Here is a 14836-nt window from a genome sequence, read left to right on the forward strand (position 1 = left end):
TCTAAAATAGCAACACCGAATTTACTGTTGAGCTACTTATTTGAGCAAGAGTATTATTATTAGCAAACAATACCATAATCCACTCATTTTTTCCTTCTGATAAAAGTACGTAACATTCAGAGCTTAAATGTGAAAGCCCTCTAACTGCTGCCTCATTCACTCATGATTCCACAGTGGCAAGGAACATTTAGATCTCTATTAGACACTTAACTGGTATAGATCACACGGTAGCAACACTGTGAAACAGATGCAACTCACTTCATATTGGTAATAACCCTATAATACAGTCATATAAGAACTTTAGCTGAGAACATGTATGACTATGACCAGGATTGTTGTGTGCATGTACTGGGCTCCCTCTTCTTTTTGTAAAAAAAATCATGCAATGCGGGGCACTTTTACATCAGGTATTTAATCAGGCTTAGAAGATAAAGCTAGAAAGACCACTGAGGTAAAGTGTTACCGAGAACAGACATAGTGATTTAAGTCTTGAAGTTAATGGAAGCGCAAATTCAACCTTTCAGTTTCAGCCCGTTTCATTTCTACTTCTAAGAAAATTATCCTGTCCCTCAAAAAATACCCAGAAGTGCTTGATGACATTAAGTAAGTCTGAAAAAGGCCGACAATTACAAGAACTGTATTTTTTTTTAAAACAAAAACATATTTTAGGAGGCAATGTAATCAAGCACCTTTATTCGTTTATGAATCCACAGGAAATCCAAATAATATTCACTTAATCTTTCCTCTGTTCATTTCCTGAAAATGCACTGTAACATCATGAAATAATCTCCTCAATATTAACCTGGCAGAGATATTTGAGCGCAAGTACTATGAACAGTCAGTGACGTAATTCAAGTAAAACAGTGTTTTTCAAATGTAGCTCCAGCTACCCACTGGTCAGAAAATGCTACAACTTGTCTTCTAATAAACATACCCTTTAATTAGTTAAATGGGGAGTGGTCAGACTGCACAGAAAATGAACAGTGGTGTGGGGCCCCGGGCCTGGATCTGAAAAACACTGAAGTAGAGAAAGGCACTGGCTAGCCAACACCTGACTGATTTGGGAGGACAAGGCTTCCTCTAGCACCAGATTATATATGCAGCACCACTAAAATTTGAATTCTTTATCTTTGATTTTTGCTGCAGTCAGTAGAAAGCATTTTTCTGACATGAATCACATGTTATAGTTAACCCGGAAAAACACGCTGGGTTAGAAGGCTTCTCTTAACCACAGAGCAAACAATATAACAAGGATATCTGACAATAACATTCTGATTTACTGTTTAAAACAAAATAATACAGATGTACGGGCGATCCTTAATTTCTCAAAAAGATATCTATTTACTACCAGGTAAGGTTCAGTCATATATGTGAGGTAAAATCAAAACAAAAGTTTTGTACCAATTAAGCTGCTACACAGCACAAATAGCTCTTGTTGTACAGAAAATAAAAATTATTTTCCTCAGCCTGTAATGAGATGGTTTGATAATCCCCTTGCCTGTGTATAATTTCCTCACCTGAGATGGGAGTTGGAAATAGACACAGCCTCAGATGTCAAAGATCCCAGCCTCCAGGGACATCCCTGATGGCTCTTAGCAGGACTCTGCAGGTAAATATATAGTAGGCAACCCAGCAAAAACAGTTCTAGACAGGCTTAGCCCATAGCTGCTTTGTGGTTCTTTCTATTTAAACATGTGGTTTATTCCCCAGACTGATAATACTTTCTTGAAAACCTCTTAGGTCTTAGCGTCGAGCTGTGCGGTCATTGCCACGGGAATGCTGCCCGCAAGTCTTACAGCACTGGGCACGGACAGTAGGCAGGTGACACCGGCCAAGCCACTGCAGAGTCTGACAGAAGCGCAATGTCAGGCGATTATGAAGACACACCTGATCTGAAAGAGAAAGGCAGAATAGGGGGTGAGTGGAGAATAAAGGTTAATAACAATTAGTTAATAACAGTCTAGGTTAGTTAATAACTCTGGATGGGTAAATGAAGCAAGTCACTGTTGTTGATAGTTTCCTGCGATGAAGCAGTTTTAATTTATACATCCTAAAAAACCCAGGGACACTCACACACAGAACAAGGGTGTATGCCCTCAGGACTGACAGAACGGTTCAATGCAAGTAGAACAGTGAATAAAATACATGTATATGAGTACATAAGTGACATTTATTATTGACTCCACCTTTGAAATACATGTGAATCAAATTGTGTATACATCCATAAAGATGTGTTTCCTTTTATTGATAAGTCATAATAAATCACAAAATGCTTGGAATTAGTTTTAGTAATCAAAATGTACTCCAATAAATCTTAAAACCGAAACTTAAATAATCTGGACTTTTCTTACAAGACCTGTTAGTAAGACAGTAAAAATATAAAACTTTAAAACTATAAAACTATAGAACCTACTCACAGTTCTAAAAAATAATGGGTTTTGAATATCTTTGCATATTACAGAACAGAGCATTTGGGGACACAAGGTCTTGGGGCTACATCTTTTTATCTTTTGTTCTGCACTAAATCCAAAAACCCAGTATTAGAGAGTGAAGTGTAAAATAAGAAATAAAAAATTCAATTATTTAAGCCTTGCTAGAGGTTAACTAACAACTGCTAGAGTTTTATCAAACAATGACTGATAAAGTTCCATTCCAATTTTTTTTATCCTTTTTATGCCAGAAACCATACAGCACATGGAATATGACTCACTTTTTATTAAATGAGTGAATTTCAGCATACAAATCTTTACAGTTCTTTTCATCAAACTGAGATGGAACTGAGACTTTCTAATTTCAAGATCTTTAATCCATTATTAATAGTGGCAATAATATTGGATTAAAGATTTTAAAATTAGTGTGTGATTTTAAGCCAAATAAAGGAGAGCTAAATATCCACTATCCTGTGAGATGTGTTATGTAACACTAACACAGCTGGCCTTACATTATTTCAGTGTCTTATTGGTTAATAATTCTCTTGAAACTGAGCACAATGCTTCAGTGTCTTATTGGTTAATAATTCTCTTGAAACTAATCACCATGTTTGAGGCTTATTCCTGAAGTTCCTTAGTCACTCTGGCAATCTAAGGCTGGTAGAGGCTCATGAAAACTGTGAGAGTATTGTTAAATAAACTTACGCAGGGCAACTCTAGGTAAGTATGGAAAAAAAGACAAACATAATAGTTTTGGCATGCAGCGGCATGAAGCACAGTCTGGCCCATTTATGTCCTTTCTGCAGAGAAGGGGCACTTTACGCCTATTATTTCTAATCTTACTGCTTTCCCTTTGCCAGATTCCAATGGCAAGACCTTGAATGAACTCATCTCCAATTTGCTGCAGCGTACTTCCAGTCCCACATGGCACCCCAGTCACTGCTGACTATTTTGAGAAGGAAAAAGCACTATATTGCTGGACACTGATTCAATCCTAATGTTTAAGGTCCTGCTAAAGAATAAAATCATCATTTACAGAGCACATAATGCAAACGAGTTTATCTTGGACCTTTAAAACCCGTGAAATACGTGGCAACTTCACTGAACAGGATTTCAACAACAAGCAAACCTGAAATGACTCCTTGAGTCTATACCAAGTTTTTTGATATTTTTTGCACATTCATTTTGCACAATATAGCAGAGTGGTGCCAAACACAGCTTGTATTAAGTGTAAATGCATACAATTGCTATTTTGTATTTTTTGGGCACAACAGTAGAGGTTTGAGAATGCATAATTTCAAATTTGAAAGTAGTTGAAAACAATTTGAAAAGACCACAAAGCTGTATATAAGACTAATAAAATGACAGAGTCTGCTTTTTCTCCTGATCTATGTGACTGATTAAGAAACAGGATCCCTACATCAAAGATGGTGCAAAAAAATCATATTCATATTCCTGTAAGAATAGATACAAGAGAGACGCAGATGGAGATTTATTTTAACAATTGATTTCACTGTCTGGTCCTCCTCTCCCACTACTCAAACCGGATTTCTTTTTCTGACAGTGGGATTCATTCAGACCCAGGCTAGAAGTTCTGTCCACACGATACAATTTTCCCATGATGCCAGATCACACAGAAAACTGACCTCACTGAGGGCAAAGGTCACAGCTGCTGAGGGATTCCATGATGTATTCTCAGCAGAACCCTTCCCCTACTGTCAACCGTCAAATGGCACCACAGCAAACACACACACAGGGGACTTCCCATGGACAAGCCCCAGATATCTAATCCTGCCTGACCTTGGTTACTATGGTCAAAGTCAAGGAAAATTCTGTCAGCAGCAGAATTTCAGTTTTTCAACACGGATCTCAGATCTTTCCAATGTCATTTCATGAACCACTGAAAACCGCACCACTGAAATAAAAGAACTTTGAATATCAATATGTCAAGAGTTATTTGGAAATGAAACAGATAAAATAAGTTTACTGCTTTAATGACTACTCAATTATCTACATCAATAAATCACTTTACCTGACTGGAAAGGTCTGGTAATCGTCATCAGTATCATTATCATCATCATCACCATCATCACCACTACCACCAAACCATCAGCCATTAGAAAAATACATATACCCAACTGTAACAATATTCAACAAAGGTGACAGATTTTGAAAGTGCTAAGACAAGTAAGATAGAACAGGTAATCCCAATGCGATGGGGAAATTACCAGTAAATAAAAAACAAAAAAAAAAACAACACTCCACAAATGTTCAGAAAAAAACAATTTCAGATATCAGATATCATAAAAAATAAACTTAACATAAAAAAACAAAACAAACATTGACATAGCTGATTCCATTTTGCCAGCACAAAAAATATTCAATGGGTAAAAACGTTCAGGCTCTACAAGTTGGCAGATAAACAACTGGGACTCACAAATCACAACACCCAGATTCAGAAAATAGTGTTTGACAGTGAAAAAAATCTGTGAATAAGTGCATTGAGACAGAAAGAGTTCAAAAAAAGTTCATAGCATAAGCATAACCTTAACATGGCCAGGGTTGGGCAGGTCTCAAGACACCATCTCTGCACCTCAATAGAGCCTAGTGAGAGTTCCCACATCTTGTCAGCTCAGATTTTGCTACGCACTGATTTTGCTGCAGGCTTTCACAAAACAATCCTGCCCATCCAAGACTTTCAGGTATACCAATATTCGTTTACCTAAAAATCATCTTCTATCATGAAATCTGAAGACAGGCAATGCTGACAATTGTTTGAGAGCTGAAAGATGTTTGTTGAGACTGGTTTCCTGAGAAATTTGGAATATGCACACCGATTTTTCATGTCCTGAAAATCGGTTCACATATACTGAATCCTGGACAAGCACTACCAATCATGCCCACCAGGGGTGCTAAACTAAAGCTAAACCTAACCTTAACCCTAACCCCACCCAAACCCTAACCCTGACCTTAACTGATAGTAAACCTGTGCCAGATAGCGCGCTTTGCCAACCAATAGTACGACCAGTGCCTGATATGTGTGCGTGATTTATTTGGGAGAAAAAAAGTTCAAAACTACAACATTCTGCACAGAGGGGGGGAAGCAGCTTTTATCGCTGAGCCACTGCAGCACACTGTCATCCTGTGGAAACAGCAAGTTTCGTAGACTAACGTGGTGATTTAAGCATGAGAACCTCGCGGACCAACAAGAGGCCAGTGTGCTGTGGTGGCTCAATGATATAAGCTGCCACCCCCATTTTCAGAACGTTGAGCTTTTGAATCCGTTTTGTGCCTTTTTCCCCTTTTTTTCTCTCCCCCAATTCAGTATACGTGAACCAATTTTCAGGGCATGAACAATCGGTGTGCATGTTCCGATTTCTCAGGAGACCATGTTGGCTTGTTTGTCCTCTGCTTTAATACTGAACAAGCTTTGTGCCACATTAGTCCTTTTCATCCTTTGTTAAGTGCAAACCACACCACCAACCTTCAGAATATGTTTTCTATATAGTGAAAATGCAAACTTCCTAGTTAATATTAACATCCATTAAAAACAAATTCATCAATTAGCCCATTATGCCTGTTAGCAATGCCAGATTAAGGTGTTTTGGGTAAGATCTGATGCTGTGGTTAGATATGTGTTTTTGAATGTTGGATGATCATGACAAGGGTACTTTAAAAACTCCAAGATATGTTCTTGTGGAATTCTATACCACAAGAGACCAGAGGTACGTTGATCTCAGTACATTAGTGCAACTGTAGTTGATTTGCAAAAAGAGTGCAAATCAAAAAATGACAACAACAACGTTTGGCAAAAGCAGTACGAGAATCAATTTATGTCTGACAAGGTCAGAAAACTGAAACAAAAGGCCTCACTGAACACTGGTAATGTAAGACAATTCTGTGCATTACAAACAGTGACCACCCCTCCACTAACAGACACTCCACACACTCCCCTTCAAAAAGTACTTTACACTGTGCCAGGAGTGGTTGGCATTTGGCTGCCTGTCAAAACGGAGTCACTTCAACAAAACCCCACTGTAAGCAAGAGCACACTTCAATAATTAAGGCATGCTTCCCCAGATGCCCCCCTACTAACAACTTCACCAAACTTCCTCTATCTCAGTTACCGTCTGACACCTAGGTTTGTGGTATTCCGAGAATCCCAGTTATTATTTGACACCTAAGGACTTTGGTGTTCCAAGAAGACTGACAGAGAAATTAGACAGATACTGCAGGACTCAACAAATGATTTTACCTTTTCTCAGGCAGACTTAAATCTTAAAGACCCTTCTTGTCAGAACTGCAAGCATTCACTGTAATGTATCCATTTAAGTATTCGGTTCTCACAGTTAACCTGCCAGTATTAAGTAGTCATTTCTATTAGACAGGATATACACCTAATCATTTTAAAATGAAAACATCTATTGGACAGCCCTTCATTTAATACCAGCACTTCAGCTATGTGCTGAGGCTGTGAGTTTGTTTCTTTACTACAAAGCTTAGTCCACAGCATTCAGTATTTTTACTTCATGTGAAGCAAGAGAAATGATGATGATAATAATGAGGATGATGATAACACATCAAAGAGACCATCTGTTTGAGTAAAAGGTATTATTTAAATATTTTCCTGTGTCAGCCAGACAGCATAAATCTGCACTAACTGGTCACTGACTCATTTCACTTTTTGCCTCTGTGAAATGTTAATGACATCTGTATGATGATCTAGATTTGTTTCCAGCAGGACAGACTGACGCTCTGAGAGCATATCTCCATTTAGTTCCTTCAGTGCTGTTTGATGAGTGTTTTACAACACTTGCACTGCCAGATTAACTCCCACTGTGAATAGCACTAGATAAGTGTAAGTCCTCTTTGATGGATTTCCATCTGTCCTGTGTGCTGCTTGGCCAAGCCAAAAAGGTAGGAGGAGCAGCAGCAGACTTGGCTAGAAGCCAACTTGGCTGTGACATTCAAACATTTCTTGGAATAATATTTTTATTATGTGTTAAAAATATATAAACACGTTAAGTTGCTTTTTCTTTCCATGAATTCAAACTATCTATTTAGCTCTTTACTGAGGGCCCCACACTACCCTTAAAATAAAACAGTAGGTGCAATAATTCTGAGTAGTCACCGACTACTTTTCTAAACCAATTTTAAAAAGATTTGCTGTGTGTAGAATATTTTAAAGTGAGGTCCACAGCACAACAACCACAATACCAATCAGATTTCAATTTGCATACGTAGAAGATGCAATTTTCTCTTCAATTTTCCCCTGACATATTTCAGTAAGGTGATGACAATAATTAGAGGTTATGAGAAAGTGATGGTTAATCATTTGTGAGAGAATTATGTGACTGGAATTACATACAGTGAGACAAAGGGATTTTTGAGGTTGTGTGATGGGATTGATTCAGCACTTCCGAGTTTCAATTAAGAGATAAAAAGCTCTGAGAAGTTTGATAAAAAAAACACCCGGTTCTTCAATAAAAAACCAAATGCACAATAATTGCACGGCAAACTGAAGCTCTAGAGTGTTTCCTTCTCACTGCTGGGTTTGTCTTTTACCTGAACTGAATGACTTGGCATTATATGTCTTTTCTGGACAGCACATCAACCATGGGATACTGATTAGGTTGTGGGTAACATGCGTGATTGTTCGTGATGCCCACTGAACCATAGCAGTTGGATAGGAAAATAAGGCCAGATAAGGGTGAGTGGTAGCTAAGAATATTTAGTGACTGCCTCAGGGAACACACGTTCTTTAAGCCATCCCTGCTCTGAAGCATGCATCACGAAGGTGTATTCAAAGTGGAAAAAAAATCCATGCAATTCAGGTGTAAAAAACATTGCAGTGAGATGCATTTCCAAAAAAGACTACTACAGTATCTCTTTTTCCCAGAAACAATGGTTATCTATTGTTAGCCTTTCTTACAGAGATATTTATTACAGAGAATGTTAACATTCAATTTAAATAAGAGACCTCTTTTTATGTTTTGAATCCACAAACTATACTGAATCCAAGATTCAAAATTGCTTTAATATACACACATTCAGGTATTAGTGTGATTACAGGATCGCAATTGCACATTTCCCTCTCAATAATTTCCTAGAATGGACTGTGAACTGCCATCTGATTAGCATTCATAAAAAAATTCATTTGCAATTCATGCACAACCATTGGCTTAATAAAGTTTAGTGACAAATGTTTACCAGACCTTCACAGCATGGTGAAGAGAAATTTTTATTAGCTATGAATAACAATGATGGTGCAGCCATATGGGTCTTTCAGAAGAGATACGAGTTTGATTTTGACATTCTCAGGAGGAAAGAAGGGGAAGAAAAGAGCCTCAAAACTACTTAAAAGTCTTTGTAATTTGCTTTGACATAACTTCTGTCATGATTAATAAATAAAGTATTAAGTTGTAGCACTCTAAAGAATAGAAGTATTCTCCTTCCAAGATGTATTCTCTTTCCAAGACATTGAGATAAGATAGGTACATTTTGCGCATAACTGAGTGAGACCTAACTCACCAGAGGGGGTACTGTCACAATCCTGAAGGTTGCATTTCTGAGTGTTATCTGGCCAGGGCTCGTGGTCACACTGGGAATGCTCCACCTCCTCCTCTATCTTGGTGTTGACACACTTGACCAGCCGGCGCTGCACTCCTCCTCCACAGGATGCCGAGCACTGCCAGCACACAGAGCACAGGGTTTAGAAATGCTTCACCATGCATCTGCTCTTTGGGCCCATGCCATTACACCAAGAGGGTATCGCTCTCTTCAACTCCCAGAGATCCAGTGTGGTATTTCCCATAATAAATTTTACAGAGAGCAGGCAGAGCAAAAAGGAAAAGAGCAGAGAGAACATCATAGTTTGTTTTCACAACCTACGTGGTTTTGGTGTCAGAACCAGAGATGGAAAAAGAGATTACACCAAAAAAACATTATTAAGGGAAACGCTCTTCCACAACAGATTACAAATGTTAATTAAAGCATACGTGCATTCGTTTTTACTGATTTTAATCAAGGCTTTATGTGCCTGGTAGCTCTCAAATGGTGGTATCTGTTGCACAGCGTGTTTATATGTGTGCGTACATCACGAGCTCTGAGCTATGTCAAAACACACAGAGGCTCCTGTGGGGCGTGAAGCAGAAGTGATGTTAGGAGGGAATAAAGCACACTCATATTCAAAGGCTGGCTTGACTGCTCTGTGGCCAGTAAGGCTAAGGTAGCATTATTCTGCAGATGAGTCATGTAATTGATGTTAGTTATGAGCTCCCAGCTCATGCTGTTTCTGAAATGCATCAATTTTACATGTGACCTTTGCATTATGTCTGACCCTCAGCCCACACAAAACCACACACAATCCATCTCTTCCATCAATTTTCTTTCACAACCCAACAAAGTTTATCTTATGTCTATGGTCCTAAGTCTGCCTGACATAGCCATATGATGAATAATTAGAAATGACAAGATCTCAGTGATTTTCTGTCACTCCAGCTTCTGAATGCAAAAGCATTGTTAAATTAATATTCTGCGTTGGCCTTTCAAAGAGGGAGCTCTGACAGTACTCATCTATATGACCACAAGAGTCCAACAATACACAAAATGGGAATTTAATGGACTCAAAGAAAATACTATGGGCATTTGCACACACTGATAAGTCCTGTGAAGATCCTCACCTGCCCCCAGGAGCCTGTAACCCATTGTGCACAAGCCTGGTTGTTACAGGTCTGGATGTGACTGGGCTGCAAGGATTCATTACACCGGTCAGGCTCTGGACAGGTGACGAGTCGCTGTTGCTCTCCTCCTTCACAGAGCTCTGAACACTGTCAGTGCGCATGAAAAAAGTGAGAGAAGCAGAGACAAAGAGTGTTTGTTTGCTTACTGTTATTCTTTCTGGCAGCCATTGGAAGTTTTCGGAGGGTAAAACAACTGAGAGAGAAGGTTGTAAACTTCTTACCTCACCCCATGATGAGGTATACCAGTCCAGACAGAGCTGAGTGTTGCAGGACAATTGAGCTGGCGGTCTGGCAGAGGTGGCCTGACAGTGGAAAGGCCGTAGTGGTCTCTTGTCACGCATGTCATAACACTGAACCTCGCGCACCTTTATTCCTCCACCACAGTTCTGAGAACACTGAAGAAACATAAAGTGCTTATAGCAATACCAATAGCCTGATGTATAAATATCCACAATTCAAATTCCCTGTTAATGTATCTGAACATTGTAGAAAGGCAGAAAGTCTCACCTTGCTCCACTCTCCAACCCTCCAGGCAGAACAGGGCCGTAGGTAGCAACGGCGAGCTGGAACTGGCCTCGTGGAGATGTCACAATCTGAGTCATTACCACTGCTGCAGGTTACTAACCTCCAAACAGCACCAAAACCACAACTGGTGGAGCACTACAACAGAAGAATGGCAGTGTATAATTAAGCCATGTGTGCTATGGTTTTGGAATCCTGTGCCATGGAAGAGCCCTGTCTGTTTGAACACACTCTGTTTAAATGACTCAAGAAACTCCTTCAAGTAATTCTGCAATCTTTCAAGAAGAACAAAAATATTCTGTAATATTTCAATAACATGATCATGGTCATATGGACAACAATATGATCCCATATTCTCAAAGTAAAGAGAGAGAGCATTTATCAAACATTTGTGCTTATATTGAAATGTTAAACAGTACTATCAGCATAATTACCAGACTCAGAGTTTAGTTGCACACTGCTGTTTTTTGTTCCTCCCCCACACAGGTTTGATATCAGGAGAATGTGAAGAATGTGTGTTACTCACAGTGCTCCAGTTCCCTGTGCTCCAGAAGGCTGCAATCTTGTTGGTTGGCTGGAAATCGGGGGATGGGGCAGGCTCAGTGGGCATCATAATGGCAATGGAATGGATCGAAGCCTTGATTCTTGTGTCCTGGGATGGCTGTCCAGTTGGAGCAGATTCAGTGCCGCTGGATTTCAGCACTGAGGGAATTATGATCTCATTGTAATCAATCTCTGTCCAAGAAGGTGGTGTTGCTAGTGATCTTGCCGGGATGCCACTGAATTGAGGTAGGCCTGGTCCAGTGGGTTCAGCTGGTGCAATGATACTAGGGGGCCTTCTCTTGATTTTGGGGTTGGCTGTTGCTGCTGGAATTTCTTCTGAACTTGGGAGTGAAGACTGCAAATCACCGTACACATCTGCAGGAGGTAGGGGCTCTATTTCAGTTGCTGAGGTTATGCCTCTGTTCTCCTCTGCTGAATTATAGGGGACTGGAGAAGGAGTTGGCTCTTGAGAAAGAGAACCTAAGGTCACAATGTTGTCATTTACAGGGAGTGATGACTCATGGTGTCCATCGTGGGAGGAGAATTTTGTTCCTACATACTGATCAAGGTTTTGTCCCTCAGTGTTGGCTGTGCTCAGGGGTGTCCATGGTGAAGTCTCCAGCCACTGAGGTTGAGTCGTTTCCATGTCCTTGTGGGCTTCAGAGTCAAATGCATTAAATGCAGTAGGAGAAACTGTGCTTTCCTGCGGTGACAGAACCTCCCATTCACTTTCACTCCAAAGAACATCTTCACCAACATCTATTTCTTTCTCTTCTCTTTTTCGCTCCCCAAAATAATCTTCAGAAAATACCTCATAGTAGTGCCTATGACCAAGAGGCATTTCAGTTGCATCTTCATACATTTTGTAAGCCTTTTCATAAAAGTCATAATTTGTACTATCAGCCTCACTCAAATCAACAGTAGACTCTTGTGTGACAAGTCCATCTGGAAGTGTTACATGAGATGTTGTGTGCTGGTCTTTGAATCGTTCCTCATCAGTTGGCGATTGGTTATGTATAACATTGTGGCTCTGAGTTGAGTAAGGATCAACATTTGACTCTTTCAGTCTCTGAAAAAACCTAGTCATAGACGAAGGAGTTTCAGTAGTGGAAACAAGCAGAAAATAGTCATCTGGAAAATTAACATCCTCATTCTCTGAGGCATTTTCATCAGGCCAGTCTGTTGCAAAGTCATTTTCATCTATTGAAACCTCAGACTTAGGATCCTTTAGATCCTCATAATTAGTATTATAAGACAAAGTATTGGCATTCAGCTGAATTTCAGAGGCAGATGTTGGTATGAGCGAGGTAGCAACGGAAACATCTGAGCCTTTCCAGTAAGTATTTTCAGTTGTCGTGGGACTGGGTTTGGGTTCCTGTTTAGGATTTGCTCCTGAGTTATCAGATAAAACCCTTCCGTCTTCATCAGGGTCATACGACAGGTCTTCATGAAATTTTATGAAGTTATAATCATAATAGAAATCATCAACTTCAACATTGTTTTTGATAGAATTGTCAGACGGATCCTCTATGTGATTGTGATAAGTGAAGTCTCCATAAATAAAATTATTTAAATCATCATTGCTGCTTGGTTGAGCTCTGGTTGGCCCGATGTTAAATTTAAGCAGGTGATTGTCATGAGGTAAGGAGTTAATTTCATTGAATATTTCTTTGCTGGAAGATCCACTTCCAGACCAGTCGTTGCCAAAGACATCATTTGTGGGGCAGTCCTCAACATGGCATTCCAATGTAGAATTAGGCTTATTTTGTGGGTCACAGTCAGCTCCCGTGTTCCACGTGCAGATAACCTCACGTCTTTGCAGTCCAGTTCCACATGTCACTGAGCACTGTCGAGAAATAAATGGTTAGACCTGGTAATTGCATAAAATCTTCAACAAAATTGTCATTAAATTATAAAGGTCAGATCATAACAAAAGAGAACTTCATGTCTGAGACGCCTGATGGGACAGGACCTATAGCTGTTAGCATCCTTAAGCTTCTTATCAATGTCCTCTGGCCTACTCATATCTAGTCATGTCAGGACTGCTTGACAGAGCCAACTAACCTCTGACCAATTGCCTGTGGTCCAGTCAGCAGGACAGAGCACATGTGTGTTACAGGGGGTAACTGACTCAGGCCTGGGCAAGTGCTGACATTCAGAATGCTCCAGGGCTTGTTGCTCTTCAAGCCCCACACCCTGAATACAAAGCACTGTTCTCTTTGTCAGCCCAGAGTTTCCACAGCTTGATGAACACTTCTGCCACTCACCAACCCACCATCTGGAAAGAAAAGGCGTCAGGAATTTAAATAAGCTTTTAAGCATCTTCTGTGCATGGCAAGCCCTCAAGAACCCTTGCGACCATGTTCAGGACATTTTAAGACACAAAAAATACCTACTGTCTTTGAAGCTAAATAAATGTATTCCGGCATCTCCACTGGGTACTCACACTGCAGGGCATAAGTTCTCATTGCAGCTGGCACTCTTGTCATCTGGACGAGTGGCTGGATCACAGTAATGCTCCTCAACAATCCCAGTAGTCCTCTCCACACAATGAACAATTTGTCTCTGGACACCTAAAATGAAATGGTGGGACTTGCTGTGAATCTGTTGCCAGAGCACAAACACATATAAACTAACCCATTTGCAGATCCACTTTTAAAGGGACACAGGATGTTGTCCATTCTTAGGGCTGACTGGCCATTTGAAAGTTATGGCCACAAATGCTTAATCTGGTCTTCACAAAGAGCATATGTAAAACAGTCAATCAACTGTAAATCCTGAATGTTATCGATGCTTTAGCTTTTAAAAAGCTAAAGCTGTCAGGTTTTAACATCATAAGCAGTTTGTACAGCTAAAGGGTGATCAAGAGATAAAGACTCACTCCCTCTCAGTAGTAGATCTAAAGTAGTTCCTTATTTTCAGAATGCAGCACCACTGCATACAAAAGATATGTTCATCTAATATTAATAAAACCATATTGTGCATGAGGATAATTTTTTTTCAGTAGATTAAAATCAGATCACTATTTTCTACTTTCAAACTGCAAATTTCTGTTTTCCCCTGGTGTCTCTCATGCCATTGTTTTCTCCCTAAGGTCCTCCACTTAACCTGTAGCTTGTGAGTGCTGCACAGTAGCTGCTACATTTACGTCCTCCAGTTGATTTACTCTCTCGCCTCGTAATCAGCCTTGAAACCCTTTGCCAAAGATTAAAAAAAGAGGAGGAGGAAAAGAAGAAGAAGAAGAAGAAGAAGAAGAAGAAAAAAACACCTGAAGTCTCACCTTTCCTTAGACAGCTGGGAAATGATTCTCTGAAATCCAGCCAAGTATAGACATGTGTTAAGAGAATGTCATCAGATTAGAGACTCAAAAGAGTACACAGATGGTAGGAAAAAGTGCCATGGGCCTTGGTTTTCTCACTTGTGAGAAACTGGTGTGTTATTTAGGACACCTGGCTCTAGCAAGCCAGAGATCTAGTATATTTGGCTCCCTGGAATCATTCCTCATTTTCACCTCACAATAAGGTGTGTACGCTTTTCAACCTTAATAACTGAGAGGGGTTGGGGGGGGGGGGGGGGGCTCAACCCATAGGAGGCACCTGA

The 14836-nt window shown here is 39.9% G+C and overlaps 1 protein-coding gene across 1 annotated transcript in view; it reads right to left on the bottom strand.

Annotated features, from left to right (window-relative positions):
• Nucleotides 1-1199: 1199 nt before the first annotated feature.
• The window catches only part of adamts7 (a disintegrin-like and metallopeptidase (reprolysin type) with thrombospondin type 1 motif, 7), a 41319-nt gene continuing 27682 nt past the window's right edge, over nucleotides 1200-14836 (bottom strand). Inside the window, exons 17-24 of the mRNA XM_030765158.1 lie at nucleotides 13683-13809; nucleotides 13301-13514; nucleotides 11220-13082; nucleotides 10679-10831; nucleotides 10393-10566; nucleotides 10112-10258; nucleotides 8961-9117; nucleotides 1200-1892 (exon numbers count right to left, since the gene is read on the bottom strand). Coding sequence (XP_030621018.1) covers nucleotides 1744-1892; nucleotides 8961-9117; nucleotides 10112-10258; nucleotides 10393-10566; nucleotides 10679-10831; nucleotides 11220-13082; nucleotides 13301-13514; nucleotides 13683-13809 — 2984 coding nt within the window. The 3' untranslated portion in view covers nucleotides 1200-1743. The remainder of the gene's footprint in view (nucleotides 1893-8960; nucleotides 9118-10111; nucleotides 10259-10392; nucleotides 10567-10678; nucleotides 10832-11219; nucleotides 13083-13300; nucleotides 13515-13682; nucleotides 13810-14836) is intronic.

The sequence above is a fragment of the Chanos chanos genome, chromosome 2 (assembly GCF_902362185.1).
Source record: "Chanos chanos chromosome 2, fChaCha1.1, whole genome shotgun sequence".
Taxonomy (NCBI): Eukaryota; Metazoa; Chordata; class Actinopteri; order Gonorynchiformes; family Chanidae; genus Chanos; species Chanos chanos.